Source organism: Myotis daubentonii, chromosome 10 (assembly GCF_963259705.1).
Source record: "Myotis daubentonii chromosome 10, mMyoDau2.1, whole genome shotgun sequence".
Classification (NCBI taxonomy): Eukaryota; Metazoa; Chordata; class Mammalia; order Chiroptera; family Vespertilionidae; genus Myotis; species Myotis daubentonii.
This window is the reverse complement of record NC_081849.1, coordinates 4,728,450-4,747,133: the sequence shown is the minus strand read 5'-3', so window position 1 is coordinate 4,747,133 and position 18,684 is coordinate 4,728,450. Positions and strand designations below refer to the sequence as shown.

The window sequence follows — 18,684 nt, the reverse complement described above, 5'->3', positions numbered from 1 at the left end:
TGTAGATCCCCGGGGACCTGCCCCGCCCAAGCCCTGCGCAGAGCCATTTGCCGGATAGCCTCAGGCAAACGCTAGATTAGCACCGCCCTAGAGATCCAGCACAGAAGCTCTCCCACTGCAGACACAGCTGACTCTCATAGCCAGTTAGCCTGGAGGTCAAATCACCCCTGGTATTGCCGACATCAATCAAGGCTTAAAGGCAACAAGACTGCGCACAAAGACCACTAGGGGGTGTACCAAGAAAGCATAAAAAATGCGGAGACAAAGAAACAGGACAAAACTACCAATGGAGGATATTGAGTTCAGAACCACACTTTTAAGGTCTCTTAAGAACTGTCTAGAAGCCGCTGATAAATGTAGTGAGATCCTCAAGAAATCTAATGAGACCCTCGATGTTGTGATAAAGAACCAACTAGAAATTAAGCATACACTGACTGAAATAAAGAATATTATACAGACACCCAACAGCAGACCAGAGGAGCGCAAGAATCAAGTCAAAGATTCGAAATGCGAAGAAGCAAAAAACACCCAACCGGAAAAGCAAAATGAAAAAAGAATCCAAAAATACGAAGATAGTGTAAGGAGCCTCTGGGACAGCTTCAAGCGTACCAACATCCGAATTATAGGGGTGCCAGAAGATGAGAGAGAGCAAGATATTGAAAACCTATTTGAAGAAATAATGACAGAAAACTTCCCCCACCTGGTGAAAGAAATAGACCTACAGGTCCAGGAAGCGCAGAGAACCCCAAACAAAAGAAATCCAAAGAGGACCACACCAAGACACATCATAATTAAAATGCCAAGAGCAAAAGACAAAGAGAGAATCTTAAAAGCAGCAAGAGAAAGACAGTCAGTTACCTACAAGGGAGTACCCATACGACTGTCAGCTGATTTCTCAACAGAAACTTTGCAGGCCAGAAGGGAGTGGCAAGAAATATTCAAAGTGATGAATGCCCAGAACCTACAACCAAGATTACTTTATCCAGCAAAGCTATCATTCAGAACGGAAGGTCAGATAAAGAGCTTCACAGATAAGGAAAAGCTAAAGGAGTTCATCACCACCAAACCAGCATTATATGAAATGCTGAAAGGTATCCTTTAAGAAGAGGAAGAAGAAAAAGGTAAAGATAAAAATTATGAACAATAAATATGCATCTATCAACAAGTGAATCTAAGAATCAAGTGAATAAATAATCTGGTGATCATAATAGAATCAGGGACATAGAAAGGGAATGGACTGACTATTCTTGGGGGGGGAAAGGGGTGTGGGAGATGCGAAAAGAGACTGGACAAAAATCGTGCACCTATGGATGAGGACAGTGGGTGGGGAGTGAGGGCGGAGGGTGGGGTGGGAGCTGGGAGGAGGGGAGTTATGGGGGGGGAAAAAAGAGGAACAAATGTAATAATCTGAACAATAAAGACTTAATTAAAAAAAAACCCAAAACATTTTATGCCCTGGCCAATGTGGCTCAGTGGGTTGAGTGTCATCTCATGAGCCAAGAGGTCACAGATTAGATTCCCAGTCAGGGCCCATGCCTGATTTGCTCGATCCCCAGTAGAGTGCATGCAGGAGGCAGCCAATAGATGTTTCTCTCTCACTCGCTCCCTCTCCCTTCCCCTGTCTCTAAAAAATCAATAAAAACATATCTTAAAAAAAATAAATAAAATAACTTTTATGTATTCTGTATCATGGCTCTAATTTGTGGAACCATAACCTGTGTGCCCACCTGTAAGGACAGGTCTAGTTTTCGCCACCACAGACAACACTGCAATGAACAGCTTTGTCCTACAATGAAGAACTGAGGCTTTTATTCCTGTCAGATTGAATCCCGAGCCTCAGAGGGGAATTGCAGAATCACGGAACATGCACCCTGTTCATTCTAATAGACCCGCTAGATTATTTCCTCCCAAATTATTTCCTATTTCCACCAGCGTCTTTCACTACTTCGGCCACGAATAAGAAGCTCCGCTCACCACGCTCTCACCAGCTTTGAAGGCTCTGCATTTTTCACCCACCGAGTTAGAAAATGAAGACAAAGAGAGGGGACCTGGGCTGCTCCCCCGGCCACCGCGGCCCGGCACCAGGGGGGCCATGGCAGGCTGCTCCCCGGGCCACCGCGGCCCGGCGCCAGGGGGGCCTGAGGCTGCTGTCCCCGCCGCTCAGCCATTCTGTCCTGAGTGTTCTGTTCAGTGGAATGCTCCCTGCGGATGTTGAAAGTGATTTTTTAAAGCTATTTTATGCCTATTCCCTTTGGTTCATCCACACACCACCCTCACAGCCCTCCATCTTCCCGATACTCCTCCCTCCAGGGCTGCCTGCCGGTTGATGTGGTCCTGCTTTGGGCCACATATGAGGTGACCCCCGAGGGGCCCTGATGCAGCAGCAGCAGCTGTCCTGTGCCGGGGCCAGCCCGCCCCCGACCCCACTGGCCCCCGGAACTGCTCCCAGCTTGTCTTGCACCCTTTCAGCTTGGAGCCAAGGGCCGGGTGGTCTCACGGTGACGGGGCCAGGTGGTCTGGGCGACCTGCTTGTGGAGCTTCCTGGACCCGGCTCTGCTGCGACCACTGCCTTTCGCCTCTGTCCCCCGGAGCCCATCTCGTGGGGGGCGGGGGGGCGCGGACGGCCTCAAGGACCCAGGTGGAGGTGGCTCATCTCATTCCATCGTCACCTGAGTCTCAGGCGCAGGTGGTCGGCCTCCACTGCGGCCTGGGCACACCACCAGCGGCTTTGCCAATGGCGCGGTGTTTTCTGTGCGGGTGGCCTAACTTGGAGCCAGAACCTAGGAGTCCGTGCTGTGACTCTCTTACCGGTGTTCACCCTCACACCTACACGGAGGCTCTTCCCAGCACAGGAGCACCCAGCTCCAGGACTCATAGAGTCCTTTCCTGCTCTCGTCCCAAACAAAGCTGGCAGCCTTGCCATGCCCACCGGGTCCCTGGAGTGGAGGGAAGTCCCCGGTGCCGTGGTTTTCTCCCACGTTGTACGGAGGGTCCTGCAGTGCCCCAGACGTGGGACCCGAACATCTTCGCTGCTACGGCCTGTGCCTGAACCTCTGGGGGCTTATTCCCCGTCCTTTCGAGCACACGCATTTCGCCAAGGACCCTCACAGGCTGGCCCACCCGGTTCCATGGGCGCTCCACAGTGCGCTGTTCCCATGAAGGCCTGCGGCGGCGGGTTTGAACATGTTGGTCTCGGACTCCTTTATATTCATCAAAATTATTATTACAAAGAGGTTTTGTTTACATGGGCTTTCTCTATGCAAATCTACTGGAATGTTATTTTAATGGAAAATTTCAAAACGTATTTGTGTATTCATGCATTAAAAATAAAAATGTCAGCCCTGCCTGGTGTGGTTCAGTGGTTAGAGCGTCAGCCTGTACAATGAAGGGGTGTGAGTTGCTATTCCCCGTCCAGGGCATGTATATAGGTTGTGGGTTGGCCCCCAGCCCCCCAGTCTGGGTGCTTGTGGGAAGCAACCAATCAATGTGTCTCTCTCGCATCAATGTTTCCCTCCCTCTCTCTCTCTCTCTCTCTCTCTCTCTCTCTCTCTCTCTCTCTCCCCTCCCTCCCTCCCACTCTCTGAAAAACAATGGAGAAAATAGCCTCAGGTGAGGAATAGCCAAAAACAAGCAAACAAACAAACAAACCCATGACATGTTTACATAAGTGACGTCTTTATGATAAACAACCATTTTCAAAAAATGTTTGAATGGCATTGTTTAATATCGTTGCAAATCCCTTCCAGACACTGGAACCTCATGACTGTCTCTGCGTCCGTCTGTGATGTTTTGGTTTAAGTTTATGAGGAAAACCCAGCTGCACAGAAACTGCGAGCTGACAAGCAGAGGAGTGCTGCTTTTTAAAAATTATATATATATAGACTAGAGGCCCAGTGCACAAACATTTGTGCACTCAGGGGGGGAGGGAGGGTCCCTCAGCCCGGCCTGTGCCCTCTCGCAGTCTGGGACCCCTCAGGAGATAACGACCTGCTGGCTTAGGCCTGCTCTCGGGTGGCAGAGGGCAGGCCCAATCCCTAGGTGCAGCCCCTGGTCAGGCTCAGAGCAGGGCCGATTGGGGAGCTGGGGCGCCGCCCCCTGTCATGCACAGAGCAGGGCGGATTGGGAGGTTGCGATGCCACCCTCAGTCACGCTCAGGGTAGGGCCGATTGGGGGGTTGGGGCACCGCCCTCTGTCACACTCAAGGCAGGGTCGATGGGGAGGTTGTGGCGCCACCCCCTATCATGCACAGAGCAGGGCCAATCAGGGGGTTGGGGCACTGCCCCCTGTCACGCACTGAGCAGGGCCCATCGGTGGTTGGGACTCCGTACCCTGTCACGCACAGAGCAGGGCCCATCGGGGTTGGGGAGCTCCCCCATGTCATGCACAGAGCAGGGCTGATCAGGGGGTTGAGGAGCTACCCCCTGTCACACACAGAGCAGGGCCTATCAGGGGGTTGGGACGCCGCATCCTGTCACACACACAGCTGCAGGGCGATCAGGGGGTTGGGAAGCTCCCCCCTATCAGGCACAGAGCAGGGCTGATAAGGGGGTCGGGGCGCCTTCCCCTGTCACGAACAGAGCAGGGCAGATAGGGTGGTTGTGGCCCCACCCCTTGTCACACACAGAGCCGCAGGGCGATCAGGGGGTTTGGGCGCTGCCCCCTGTCACGCTGATCCCGGTGCCGGGAGGCCTCGCGGCTCCACTGATCCCGTTGCTGGGAGGCATGTTATCCTTTTACTATATAGGATAGAGGCCTGGTGCACGGGTGGGAGCCGGCTGGTTTGCCCTGAAGGGTGTCCTGGATCAGGGTGGGGTCCCCAATGGGGTACCTGGCCAGCTTGGATGAGGGTATGATGGCTGTTTGCAGCTGGTCACACACCCTTCAGGGTGGGGGTCCCCACTGGGGTGCTTCGCCAGTCGGGGTGAGGGGCTGAGGGCTGTTTTTAGGCTGGCGGGTGACTGAAGCTCCCAACCACTCCTTTTTTTCTTTTCTTTTTTTTAATTCTGTGCCAGCTTTAGCTCTTAGGTTTGGCTCCAGCTCTAAAGCCTCCGATGCTGAAAGCAGGTATCCGGTTTGTTTGGGTTCTATAATGGAAACACTGTTTCAACCCCAGCTCTGAGATCCAGGCTGGCTGAAAGTAGGTTTCTGGGGTTTTGTTTAGCTTCTATATTTGTAACACGGTTTCAAACTGCAAGCTCAGAGGCCGGCAGCGGCAGGCGGGGAACGTTGGAGTCCTCCGTCACTGAAGCAAGCAAGCAAGCCTCATGTTTGCTTCAAGCTGACTGGCTGCCAACCGCCATCTTGGCTGGCAGTTAATTTGCATATCGCCCTGATTAGCCAATGGGAAGAGTAGCGGAGGTACAGCTAATTACCATGTTTCTCTTTTATTAGATAGGATTTCAGAGAGGAAGGAAGAGGGAGAGAGAGAGAGATAGAAACATCAGTGATGAGAGAGAATCATTGATCGGCTGCCTCCTGCACGCCTCCCACTGGGGATCGAGCCACAACCCGGGCCTGTGCCCTGACGGGTAATCAAACCTTGACCTCCTCGTTCCTAGGCCGATGCTCAATCCCAAGCCATGCCGGCTCAGGTAGAGGAGCATTTCAATAATCTTTTCGAATCATTACAGATGTGTTGCTGGGATGGTATTTCAAAGCATAATAAGTGGTCGTTTCTTCAGGGTGTGCCGCAGTGTGGGATCTGAACTCAGCACTTTCTGTGCTCTGCTCTGCTACAGTCCATTGGTCTATTTTGCCCTTTGAAGTGGGTCTCTTATGCTCTGTGATTCTGCAGCATCACGCTCTAGTCATGGGATGATAGTGGATCACTGAATCATCCAGACCTTCCCGATCTGAGCACGTCATTAAACAGGATTTTAAAGTCACATTTGTTAATATTGCCATCAATAGCAGGTCTAAGCACCAGGAAGCTGTCAATGTCACAGTGGCAGAGAGACATTTTCCAAAATCCTGATTTTCACTTAGGCCTCCGATGTTATTTGGGGTCACCAGTCCTGTCGATTTCTTTAAAGTGAAGCCTCACTTCGTTTATTTGAGAAAATTCGTGCCAGATAGCTAAGCCTGAATCATCATAGTTTATCTGCCGGGAGTTCTTTCAAGTAAAAATGGTGTTTCATAAAAAAGCTGTTAGTTTGACTCACTTCATTTTAATGTAATCATCTCTTTAAAGACCCAATTTCCAAACCAGCCACATTCTGAAGTATGGGGGTTAGGACATGAATGTTGAGGGAGAATTTACCCCCAATTCAGCCCAGAGGTGGCAAGCCAAGAAATTGTCTCTCAAAGTTGGCATTTTGGAGGCACTTTATGGCAGGCAGGAGTTTTGTGCTGCTTGCATTTTTTAAGCTAAAATGATGGCCCTGCTTTAAGATGAAAAGCTCTGATGTTTCCTCTGTGTCTATAGGAGATAAACCAGAACTTCTGCAGAGACTTCCGTTCCCCGGCACACACACCAGTGCGCGCCTTCCTTGTGAGCGCATCCTCCTTTGTTCTTAACTTCATGACACTCCAGGTTTCACAAAGCATCCTCAGTTATGCCAGGCAGGCCCCTGGGAGACCGCTGCTCACCTGACTGTCACAAGCGGCTGCACCACGTGGTGCCGATGGTCTATATGGAGACACACCATCGCCGAGGCCTGCCTGCCAGAGAGGCAGCTCTCCACTCCTCCGGGCGGGGCCCTGAGACACGAACCCCAGCAGAATTGCTCAGAGCATTTTTTTCAAAGAGAGGGTTCTAGTTAGAGCTCATCACAGTTGTTTCTGTGATCCCCAGAAGGCAAAGTGCTGGAAATGAGCGCAGTTCTTCCCTGGGGCTGGAACCACACAAGAGCACAGCACACAGGCAGCCACCATCGCCGCATTTAAGGGACATTTGGAGAAGCATCACGGCAAAGCGTCTTGTATCTAATGAACAACATGTTCATCAACATTTCCTAGTAGCACCCTCGCTCTGGGCCCAGTGTGCGAGTCCCTCTCCGTGTACTCTCTTTACACTATTAGAAACCGAATCTTGTAACAAGACATGTGTCTCCTGCCCTAGCCCGTTTGGCTCAGTGGATAGAAGGGTCCTGGGTTCAAATCTGGTCAAGGGCACATGTCCAGGTTGTGGATCCCCAGTAGGGGGCCTGCAGGAGGCAGCCCATCAGTGATTCTCTCTCATTATTGACGTTTCTATCTCACTCTCCCTCTCCCTTCCTCTCTGAAATCAATAAAAATATTAGTGTATATATATATATATATATATATATATATATATATATATATATATATATTAAAAGACATGTGTCTCCTTTTTAAAGTAGCTTAAAGGCCACCCAACTGTCAATGTGCAGAGTTCATGACACCCACTGTATGCACTTAAAATATGCGTAATGCCACTTTATTTTCTTGGTGTCACCTTTTTCCTCATCCCCACTTACGTGATCTTGCACATCACGTGTCTATTTGTGCAGTGCCTGAAGTCATAGCCTCTGGGCAGGAGCTTTCAATATTTTCTCAGCTGCGGTGGATGTGTGTATGTATGTGAGCATGCGTGGGGAAAGAACTAAATGCCCCCCCTTAGGTGAGATGGCGCTTTTCAGACAACTTGTGACTGATGTTCCCTTCCCTGGAAGTGAGCTTGGCAGAGCCCACTGGAGTCTGGCAGGTTCTCTGCGATGCTGGAAAGTGGACTAAAGGTGCTGGCTCCACCGCAGTCTCTCCAGGAACAGTAGTAACTGATATCTTGCCTTTTCCCCTTAAAGGGAACCCGCCTTTGAAGAGAAGACCTGGGTGGGGGAGGGGTGTAAGAGGGAGGCAACTGAAATCTCTGGAGAAAAAAAGCCAGTGATATTATCTTAGACCCTAAACTGGGACACCTGCACTAAAGACAAGCGTCTGCGCAGAGCTGGGGGCCCGCTTGGGTATCCAGACCACCCCTGGGAGATGTGGGTAGGGGCGGCTTGAGGAACATTTCAAGGAAAGTTCGTTGGGCCTGGCCCGTGTGGCTCAGTGGTTGAGCGTGGACCTATGAACCAAGAGGTCACGGTTTGATGCCCTATCAGGGCACATGCTCAGGTTGAGGGCTCCCCAGTGTGGGCATGCAAGAGGCAGCCAATCAATGATTCTCTCCCATCATTTTTTAAAAAAATATATTTTATTGATTTTTTACAGAGAAGAAAGGAGAGGGATAGAGAGTTAGAAACATCGATGAGAGAGAAAAATTGATCAGCTGCCTCCTGCACGCCCCCCACTGGGGATGTGCTCGCAACCAAGGTACATGCCCTTGACCGGAATCAAACCTGGGACCCCTCAGTCCGCAGGCCGACGCTCTATCCACTGAGCCAAACCGGTTAGGGCTCTCTCCCATCATTGATGTTTCTATCTCCCTCTCCTTTCCTCTCTGAAATCAATACAAATTATATATATAAAGGAAAGTTCATTGATACACTTGCTCCCCTCAGGAACTTATTTCAGGGAAAAGCGACAGAACCGCGGACAGCACCAAATGAGACAACGCGCTAGGTGCGGAGAGGCGGCAGCACCACGGACAGCGATAGCACTGCAGCTGGGGTGAGAGGTGGGGAGGGGCGACGTTATCAGCTGACTCTGACGTAGCCTGGGTCCCCTGTCTGATAAAGCTAGTTCGGGTGGGCACGCTGGGATTCCCTCCACGGAGCTGCAGCCCCAGACCGGGTGGGGCAGGGACAGCGGAGGTGGGTCCCCGAAAGCACCAGGTCCCGGCTTGGCTTCGCGCATGCAGTGGAGGCTGCCGCCTGCCGCCTGGAGCGAGGGGCGGGCACACGGGCAGCGCGCCTGGGAGTCCTGTTCTGACGCACCACCCTTTTCGCCCAGCTTCTTCCCGGCTTGGAAGATGCTTGGCTACGGGTGACCAGATTGCTGTCTCCGCCAAGGCGGGGAGCCCCGGGCGGGCGGCGGCAGCTGAGGCGGGCCTGGCTGAGACACGGCTTCCGGGCCCCGCTTCCCTAGCCTCGGAGGGGTTCAGACCTGCTTCTGCGTGTAGCGCAGCGCCTCCTCTCCGCCACGCCATCTCCCACAGATGCTCACGGGCAGCAGGTCCCAGCAGCCCTACCACTGCCCAGTGACCACTTATGTCCTCTTGAAAGCCCTCGGCACGCACCCTGGGCCGGGCTTCTGACCCAAGATGGATTTGCCTGGGAACCTAACGACCAACCTCAGCCTGGGCACAGAAGACCCGCGCCCCCGCCCGGCCCGCCTCTCGGTGCTCGGCGCGTTTGTGCTGACCTTGCTCGGCTGTCTGGTGGCAGCGACCTTCGCCTGGAACGCGCTGGTACTGGCGACAATTGCGCATGTGCGCACCTTCCACCGCGCTCCGTACAACCTGGTGGTGTCCATGGCCGTCTCGGACGTGCTGGTGGCCACGCTGGTCATGCCGCTGAGCCTGGCACACGAGCTGGCCGGGCATCGCTGGCGCCTGGGCGCGCGGCTGTGCCAGCTGTGGATCACGTGCGATGTTCTCTGCTGCACAGCTAGTATCTGGAGTGTGATGGCCATCGCGCTGGACCGCTATTGGTCCATCACGCGCCACCTGGCGTACACGCGGGGCACACGTCGGCGCGTCTCCAACCTCATGATCGCGCTGACGTGGGCGCTGTCCGCGGCCATCTCGCTGGCGCCGCTGCTCTTCGGCTGGGGGGAGATCTACTCGGAGCGCCGGGAGGCCTGCCAGGTGAGCCGCGCGCCCGCCTACACCGTGGTCTCCACGCTGAGCGCCTTCTACCTGCCGCTGGGCGTGGTGCTGTTCGTGTACTGCAGGATCTACAGGGCGGCTCGGCTGCGGCTGGGCTTCCGGGGCGGCAACAGCGTGCATCCTGCGCCGAAGACTGTGCAGGTGCGTGTCAGACCCGCAAACCTGTCAGCTCTGTCCTGGCTTTATTCCCAACACCCCTCCCCTCAGGCGTGTAGAAAGTGGGACTTTTTAATTTTTTGTGTTTTTTTTAAGGGAGGGGGCAGGGCAGGGAGGGTGTTGGGTGGAAGACCAAAAGAAAGCATCAGACTGTCTTTGCTGGGACACGCTCAGCATCCCAAAGCCGATAATGACTTTGCCACCTCGGAGGGATGACTTCCTTGCATATAAAATGAGGGTCTGGACCACTTAATTCTACAGCGTCCCATTTGGCTCTAAAATTTAGAGCATCTGGGGAAGTCAGTGCCTGAGCTCCACTGGGTCACCTGGCAGCATCCTGCCCTTAGAGGGGCTGTCCAAGCAGGAGGGCTGAGGGGGGGGGTGACTGGGCAGGAAGATGGCCATACAGTAGGCTGCCCACATTAGTATTTCAACTCAGTCCATTTCTTCCTTTGCAAATTAAAGCAACTAATTTTGCAAACTGTGGTTTCTCCCTGGTTCCAGAGTGTGGCATCCTGCTGCAAGATTAAAGCTGTTTCCACACCTGCCCCAGGGCCGGCCTGTGATCCGGACTCCACTGCCCCACTCGGCCTGGGGCCTCATGACCCCTCGGGCCCTGTGTGTGCAGCTCAGGGCCACTCTTTCGCCTCCTGGCAAAGCCGCAGGAGGAAGGCAAAGACAGGCAGCCCGCCAGCCCCCTGCAAGCGGCTTTAATGTGTGACAGTGGTGACAGCACCAGGAGGGCTCTTTTCTCGTTTTCATTGTTAAATCTTAATAATCTGACCCTGTGGTTCAAAATTTGGGATCTATCTGAGGACCAAATCCAGGGTCTGTGGGCTGCTCTTCCCCCACCCCAACTCAGTGCCAAAGATGATCCTTCGAACCTAATTAACGTATACAAGTGCAAAGCCCCCTTTTCTACGGTTGGCTCTGGGAGAACAGGTGCATTCAATTAAGCAGCCTGGGCACGTCTGGGCTGGTGGGAGGGATGAGAGAATGATGGAGATGGCGTCTTTGTCATGAAGAGTCTGTCTAGTGCAGCAGTGAGGCACCTACTGTGAGTTCTGGCAGGAGCTGATTCCAACCATCATCAGTCAGGCAAGCCTGGAGGGACCAGCGGTGTAGGTTAGGGAGGAAGGAGAGAGCTACACTCGAGGGGAAAGAAGGAAAAGGTCAGAAGCTACCTGTGCTTTTATCCAGAGCAATGTTCTCAAACGGGGATGATTTTGCACACACACAGACACACACACACACACACACAGCACCCCCCTCCCCCGGGACATTTGGGACGTCAGGACACATTTCTATTGTCTTGGGTAGGGGGTGCTATGGCACCTCGTGTGCAGAGGCAGGGCTCGGCCAGAGCTTCGCCCAAGGCCCAGCGCCCACAGCAAAGACTTCCTCAGACCAACATGCCCGCAGCGCCAGATCTGATCTATTAGATTTCCAAACCAATAAAGAGGCGATAGGCAAGAGTGCCGCCCACGTACCTGGGGCTCACTAGTGCAGGCTTCCGCCCCAGCTCCCAGTCAGGAAAAAAGGCTGCCTTCCAGGCCCTTCTTCATGGACCCTCTCCTGCCACCTGCTGGTAAAGACCGTTCACATTCAGTACCAAACACACTTTAAAAGGGAACTGCAGTTACAATTCCTTCTGGGCTCACTGAGCAGGACGAGGGCGCTCACTGCCTTGGAGACAACAGAAGCAAAGCATCGTGACATCTTTGTGCTTTTACATCTATTTTTGGCGCGGTTTCGCTTTTCTCTCTTTCCCTCCCCCCAATCACTTTGAAACATGCGTCCCTTGGCTCTGCACCACCTCTAAGGGACCCGGCTCTGCCTGTGACACGGGCTGCCTCTGTCCTCACGTTCCTGTGAGGGTTAACGACCATCCACGATAGCAGGCGCCAGTTTCCACATGCAGTTCCACCGCAAACTAGCGGTGTTAGCCGGGGAACACACACATCGTCCCTGTTTCTTATCTGCTGAACTTTATTCACACACACACACCGAAAGCCCAGCACCTGGCAGACCCTGAGGTGGGGATGGACAATGGGGGAGAGACAGGCCTTGCGTCACAGGTGATGAGAGCACCCCCGAAGCTCAGGAACAGAGGCACTGAATTGATGGCTTACTCGTGCCCAGGAGAGCCAGGCTGGTCCGGCGCAGCCTCCTGGAGCAGAGCGGCCTGCTGACCTCCAATGGCATTTGGGGGAAGAGTGGAGCTCCCCCGGGTGGGCCTCTGAGGTGTGAGGGGTCTATTGTCTGGTGAGCAGCTTTGTTGTTTGGCTGTTGCTCCGGTGGGAGTGGATTGGAGGGTGCCTCTGAGGTTGCCAGACTTTCAGAAGTGAGGGGCTGCCACTGACGGGTGGGCTTGCAAAACTGTCCTTGAGATGAATTGTTCTTGATCAACAGAGTACGTTTCAGATGGGCTCTGGGCTACAGAGCACCCAGTCTGGTCCTCAATTTGTAGGGACACTTAGTTCTCAATCCCCTACTCTTGGTACTCACTCAGCCAAAGCGTCAAGGGAGACCCCCAAGCTCTGTTTGATCTTCATTGCTGCTTTGGGGTCTCCTTGCAGATGAAGTTTCATCTGTGGAGACCTGGTGCTCAGGGAGCAGCTCGAGTCGCGTGATTGTGAACCGCTGGCCAGGCAGGGCCAGGCCCGCCTCAATGGGCAGCAAACGTGCATTTTCTTGAAGCTCTGATGCTCTCCGCCGGAAGGTCACTTAAGTTCATTGAGCTCTGAACAAGACATTGAACCACTCTGAGACAAACCACAGGTGTTATAAGAAGCACCTGGAAGATCTCCCAAGGTAGGAGCCAGGGTCTCCAGTCCTGATCCAGAAGGCAAGTCCCAAAGATTCCAGCGTCCATCTGTCCATCAGGGGCACCCAGGCTGCCTTTTCTTTTGCTTCAAAGGAGATTGTTTTGCCTCATCTGTGGTGTTAATGGAGGGAGGGAGCATGAAGTGTTAGCTGTGGGGTAGACTCCTCCCTGATTGGGCCAAGGAAAAGCTCTTCGCCAAGACCACTTGGGTTAAGCTATTTAAACCTAAGCCCAGAGCTCAAGCTACATAAACATAATCTACTCCCAGCCTTTGTTCTTTTACATCGAAACCTGACTCTCATGGGTGGCCACTCTCCCGGGAACCCTCCCCCTGAAGAATTTTACCTCTGTGCACTCTTGTAAGAAGACAGAGGCCTTTGAGGGCACTGGGAGTTCGTTCTTGGAATGGCCCAGCTCCTGGTCCTACTGAACACAGAGTCTTGGCTCTGGAACAACACAAAAAAGCCTGATTGCAACACAGGATAAAGAAACTGGAACAAGAGAGGCGATCCACTCGGGGTCATGGCAGGGCGCTGTCTGCGCGGACCGTCATGACAGTCTCCTCTTCATGGGTCATCTGCTCCTCCCCAGGCGCTTGGCGTAACGGGCAGCGTCCAGGCTGCTGCGCTGCCGTCCCCCGAAGAACCTCGGCTCAGGCCTCTTTCGGAGGCACCAAAGCACCAAGGGACATGCACTCATGTTCATTGTTTAGAGAATACCTGGCGGTGAGTTTTCATAGCAAGTAAAGAAGTGAATCTTTCTGAAACACACCAATTATTAGTTTTTGTGCCTATCTTCTATTTTAGCAATTTTATATGTTTAGTCATTGAGCAACATGGCTTTCTGTTTAAAAAAAAATTGGATTTTAGCCCTAGCTGGTTTGGCTCAGTGGATAGAGTCTGGGGACTGAAGCGTCCTGGGTTTGGTTCTGGTCAAGGGCACATGCCCGGGTTGTGGGCTCAATCTCCAGGAGGGGGTGTGCAGGAGGCAGCTGATCAATGATTCACTTTCATCATTGATGTTTCTATCTCTCTCTCCCTCCCCCTTTCTCTCTGAAATCAATCCTATATAATAAAAGCTTAATATACTAAGTGTCCAGTCAACCAGTTGGTCGTTTAACCAATCAAAGCATAATATGCTAATGATACTAAGGCTGCTCAACTGCTCGCTATGACATGCACTGACCACCAGGGGGCAAATGCTCTGACTGGTAGGTTAGCTTGCTGCTGGGATCTGGCCAATTGGGACTGAGCAAGATGGGCTGGACACACCCTGGAGCTCTCCTGCAGTCTCTCACCGGCCCCAATAATGCACTGGTGGGGTCCCTCAGCCTTGCCTGTGCCCTCTCGCAATCTGGGACCCCTCAGGGGATGTCAGAGAGCCAGTTTCGGCCTGTTCTCACAGTGGGAGTGCCAGAAGCTGGGCTCACGGCTGGCAAGCACAGCGGAGGTGGTGGGAGTCTCTCCCACCTCCGCAGCAGTGCTAAGGATGTCTGACTGATGACTTAGGCCCACTCCCCACAGAGAGTGGGCCTAAGCCAGCAGTCAGACATCCCCTGAGGGCTACCAGACTGTGAGAGGGTGCAGGCTGGGCTGAGGGATCATCCCCTGGGTGCACGAATTTCATGCACTGGGCCTCTAGTAAGTATGTATATATTTTAAATTGGATTTTATCAGAGAGATTGGACAAATGATATATCCAATTTGGTATTATCCCTTTTGCTTTTAACATAATACAACAAACCATGATAAGGTAGGATTTGGTACCAGGGTTTCAATGTTCTGTTTGGGGCAGAGACACTTCTTCAATTACAGAGACACAATCATGATATTCCCCCCACGGGCTAAGGATTATACAGTGAGTCACATGCTCTTCGACTGGTGGATGAGCAATAGGAGGAGGGCGTGGCGACGATTCACAGTGAGCCGGCTAGTAGAAAATGTTGGTGGATTCTGGTAGCGCCTACATAAAATTTAAAGTATTAATATAGGTTCTGAGGATGTGTTGACTTCGTGAACTGAGGCCTGGCATTCGCTGAGGCAAGGAGGCGAAGCCTCAACAACTGGCTGTTATGGCTCAGGCTTCAGCAGGCAGTTCTTTGCCAGATGTCACATGGTCAAGTTAACCCACCTAGAGCATGGCCTGGAATGGTCATATTTGTACAAAAAGGCAGATTCACGCCTCAGCCAATTTGGCTCAGTAGATAGAGCATTGGCCTGTGGACTGAAGGGTCCCAGGATCTATTCTGGTCAAGGGCACATGCCCAGGTTGTGGGCTCAATCCCCAGTAGGGGCATGCAGGAGGCAGCCGATCGATGGTTCTTTCTCATCACTGATGTTTCTATCTCTCTTTTCTTCTCCCTTCCTCTCTGAAATAAATTTAAATATATGTGTGTGTGTGTGTGTGTGTGTGTGTGTGTGTGTGTGTTGTTAAAGGCAGATTCATGATAACACAGGGAGATAAGTCTGTGCTCTTGTGCATTTCACTCCAATTTGTCTTTCTGTCTGTGGACTCTAGGACCACTGCTTTTTCTCCAGTGATGTCTGAATTATACACAATGTAGGTATCTTGTGTAGCTATCGGCTAATGTGGTCATGTCTCAGAACAGTGGCACTTCCTGTATGGAAGCGGAGCCCACAGTCATGATATCCCCCCACGGGCTGCGAGAAGGAGGTGTGCTACAGACACGCAGAGGAGTCTTCTCATGGTGATCTGGAAATATCAGCTGCAAGGTGGTGTAGGATTGTTCAAGATTTTTGCTGCTTCAAGTTTTCTATTATATAAAATTGTCTTTTCCTCAAGCCTTTTAAAGTTTACTCTGTAGCCACAAATTGGTCCTTCATTATCTTCTTTCACCATATGCTGTAATCCAGGGGTCCTCAAACTACGGCCCGCAGGCCACATGCGGCCCGCCGAAAACATTTATCCGGCCCACCGGGTGTTTTTGCCGCCGCTGCCTGTCCTGCTTAGCAGCCGACTCGTCCCGGGCCCGCGGTGCACATGTGTGGAATCTGAGGGACAGTGAACTGGCCCCCTGTTTAAAAAGTTTGAGGACCTCTGCTGTAATCAATCTTTTTAAAAGAAATGTCTTCTGTTTGGATTTTGTGTTTTGAACTTATTACAAGTTAATTTGCTTGTTTCCCCGTTAGACACCTGAAGTTGCAGGCTGACGGGCCTTCTGTTCTGTAATCGTGGGCATGGTGGTAGGTACAACAGCACCCATACAAACAGAGCGCTGGGTTGTAATCCATCTAAATGTAGACAATTCCCCTTGGCAGTTTAGAGGGACAGGGACTTGCTGGCCCTTCACGAAGCTTCTGCTTCCCTTTTCCAGAGGGTCCCTGCTCAGGAGCCCCAGACGCTGTTCTCCGCCCGCCACGGCACCGTCACCTTCCAGGCAGAGGGGGACACGTGGAGGGCGCAGAAGGAGCAGAGAGCCGCCGTGATGGTGGGCACTCTCATCGGGGTGTTTGCCATCTGCTGGATCCCCTTCTTCACCACGGAGCTCGTCAGCCCCCTCTGCGCCTGCGACCCCCCTGCCCTCTGGAAGAGCATCTTCCTTTGGCTCGGCTACTCCAACTCCTTCTTCAACCCCCTGATCTACACGGCCTTCAACAAGAGCTACAGCAACGCCGTCAGGAGCTGCTTCTGTCGGCAGCGCTGAGTCCCAGGACCTGGGATTAAAAAGGGCTAATTCCAGAACTCAGCGAAATCTTCAGTGTGGCCTGCGTCCCCATCCCCGGCCGGCAGCACACAGCCTAGAGCATCCCCTCTGTTCTCCCATGGCCTTCAAAGCCCCCTTCTCCATCCCAGCCAGGAAGGCGGCCGCCTGGCCGATGCGGTGACCTCTTTATCTCATAGATCTACGCTTTCTCATCCTGCACCTAATAGCTACTTTGCCCACTAAGTGCCCTTTCCTCTCCCAAATCCAGCATGGCCGTCATCCTCATGCCTGAGAAGTCAAACATGGCATATGCAAGGGAGGAAATAAAATAATATGGGCAGGTTGAGAAGGAATTTGAAAAATGAGTAAGAAGTTATAATGGGGACCTGGGTGGGGGGGCAGGGTAGGAAACCATCATTCCAAGTATGAAATGGTCCCTATTTCAAATTTTTCTTTCCATGGTCCTGATGGTGCACCCTAATATTTATTGTGTGTCCCAATATTTGACTGCGAAATACTGCCTCTAACCATAATAAAGCCCATACCTGTGTCTGCAAGACCAGTGAGTATTGACTCCGTGATTTCGTTTGTTTTTAATCCTCACCCAAGGATGTCTTCATTGATTTTAGAGAGAGAAGGAAAAAGGCTAGAGAGAGAGGAGAGAGAAACATTGATGGGAGAATCATTGATCAGTTCCCTTCCAGAGATCGACAGGGCATGGAACCCGAAACCCAGGTATGTGCTGTGACCAGGAATCAGATCCGCGCCAATCTGTGCACTGACAACACTCCAACCAACTGAGCCGCACCGGCCAGGACTGTGGTTTTATTTGTGGCAAACACACACACACACACACACACACACACACACACACACACACACACCTATGGACGAGGCAAAAGTTCTAATTGGCCAGTTTATCCTAAAATGCAACAATCCACCAACTTGTAACAGGAACTACAAGTCAAATCAAGCACTCCCTTCCATTTCGAAGCAACAGTTCATGAACATAGAAAATCCACCCATTTCGTAGAATCTGTCAAACTTGCTTATTTGCTATGGTTTCGTTTGTATGGCTTGTGTTCAAGTGTTGCCGAACCAAGACCTTTATCCTGGAATCATGAATTTAGAGGAAAGCAATCGTCATAAAGTTGTTGGCTTCTTAAATATAGTTTTATAACCAAGGACTGTGGAGGCACATTCACCAAACACATGCATTTTAAGGGGATAGCAGGTAAATTTGCTAATTGCGATTTTGCTATTGGTATGTGAGTCCTACACTGAGGCCAACACTGGTAACTGAGGAGAGAGGCAGGGATATGGTCAAATGTGGCCTTAGTCCTTCACAAATTGACACGTATGTGAAACTGCTGTTCATATGCTCATATAAAGCCCAGGTCATTACACAAAACTTTTTTTTATTGATTTCAGAGATAAAGGAAGAAGAGATAGAAACATCAATGATGAGAGAGAATCATTGATCGGCTGCCTCCTGCATGTCCCCCCGCTGGGGATCGTGCCCATAACTTGGGCATATGTCCTGACCAGGAATCAAACCATGACCTCCTGGTTCATAGGTGATTGCTCAAGCACTGAGCCACGCCAGTCGGGCTGTACAAAACTTTTAAAAGATCTTGGGCAACAGAACTGCTTGCGCTCTGCTATGCCCCCAACCCTTGAATGCATGAATTTAAAAATGAGGTATTATAATAACCTGCAAGCATGATAATACATATAATTATACACATGCATTCTTTCCTAGAAATAAATTATAGAAATTAAGATGTCACACAGGAAAACTGTTAATTTGTGGTCTCAGTCTTGCATTTACTGCAAAGATGAGCTTTATTTGCAGAACCTAAGGGGAAAGGACACGGTTCAGCTGTGTGAGTTCGTGGCTGATGACGCTAAATGCGGACAGCTTTTCTCAGGAAGCAGACTCAATCAAGCATTTCTTTGCAAACTTCCTTAGATATTGCTTCTTTCTGTCACTTGAAGTCCTACACCTACCAGTTTTTTTAAATACAGACTGTTCGCTATTGAGCTAGCTCCCCGACTATCAGTAGGAACCAGCAAGCCCACCGAAAACCACCATGTCCCGGGGTTTATAACAAGGGCGGTGCTTCCGAAACTTCATTCAGTGCCGCAGAGAACGGAGCCGGCGGGCCGTGGGGAGATGTCAGAGTCGAGGGGAGACTTGCCCGTCTATTCTATCGGCAAGTGCACAGACATGGTTATGCCACTCGGTCGTGTCAGCGCTTGTATTACGGTTCACAGATTTACTTCCTGCGAACTCCAGCACTGTGA

General features: G+C 51.7%; 1 protein-coding gene across 1 annotated transcript; it reads left to right on the top strand.

Annotated features, from left to right (window-relative positions):
* Positions 1-8,917: 8,917 nt before the first annotated feature.
* HTR5A (5-hydroxytryptamine receptor 5A) lies at positions 8,918-16,909 on the top strand. Its single transcript, XM_059656083.1, has 2 exons — positions 8,918-9,871; positions 16,048-16,909. Exons 1-2 carry the CDS (start codon positions 9,164-9,166, stop codon positions 16,375-16,377), a joined length of 1,038 nt encoding a protein of 345 aa, XP_059512066.1. The 5' UTR covers positions 8,918-9,163; the 3' UTR covers positions 16,378-16,909.
* The last annotated feature ends 1,775 nt before the right edge of the window (positions 16,910-18,684 follow it).

Coding starts and splice junctions, on each gene's coding strand:
- HTR5A (XM_059656083.1), top strand. CDS start 9,164: ATGGATTTGCCTGGGAACCTAACGACCAACCTCAGCCTGGGCACAGAA. Junction 9,872..16,047: donor CTGCGCCGAAGACTGTGCAG/GTGCGTGTCAGA, acceptor TCCCTTTTCCAG/AGGGTCCCTGCTCAGGAGCC.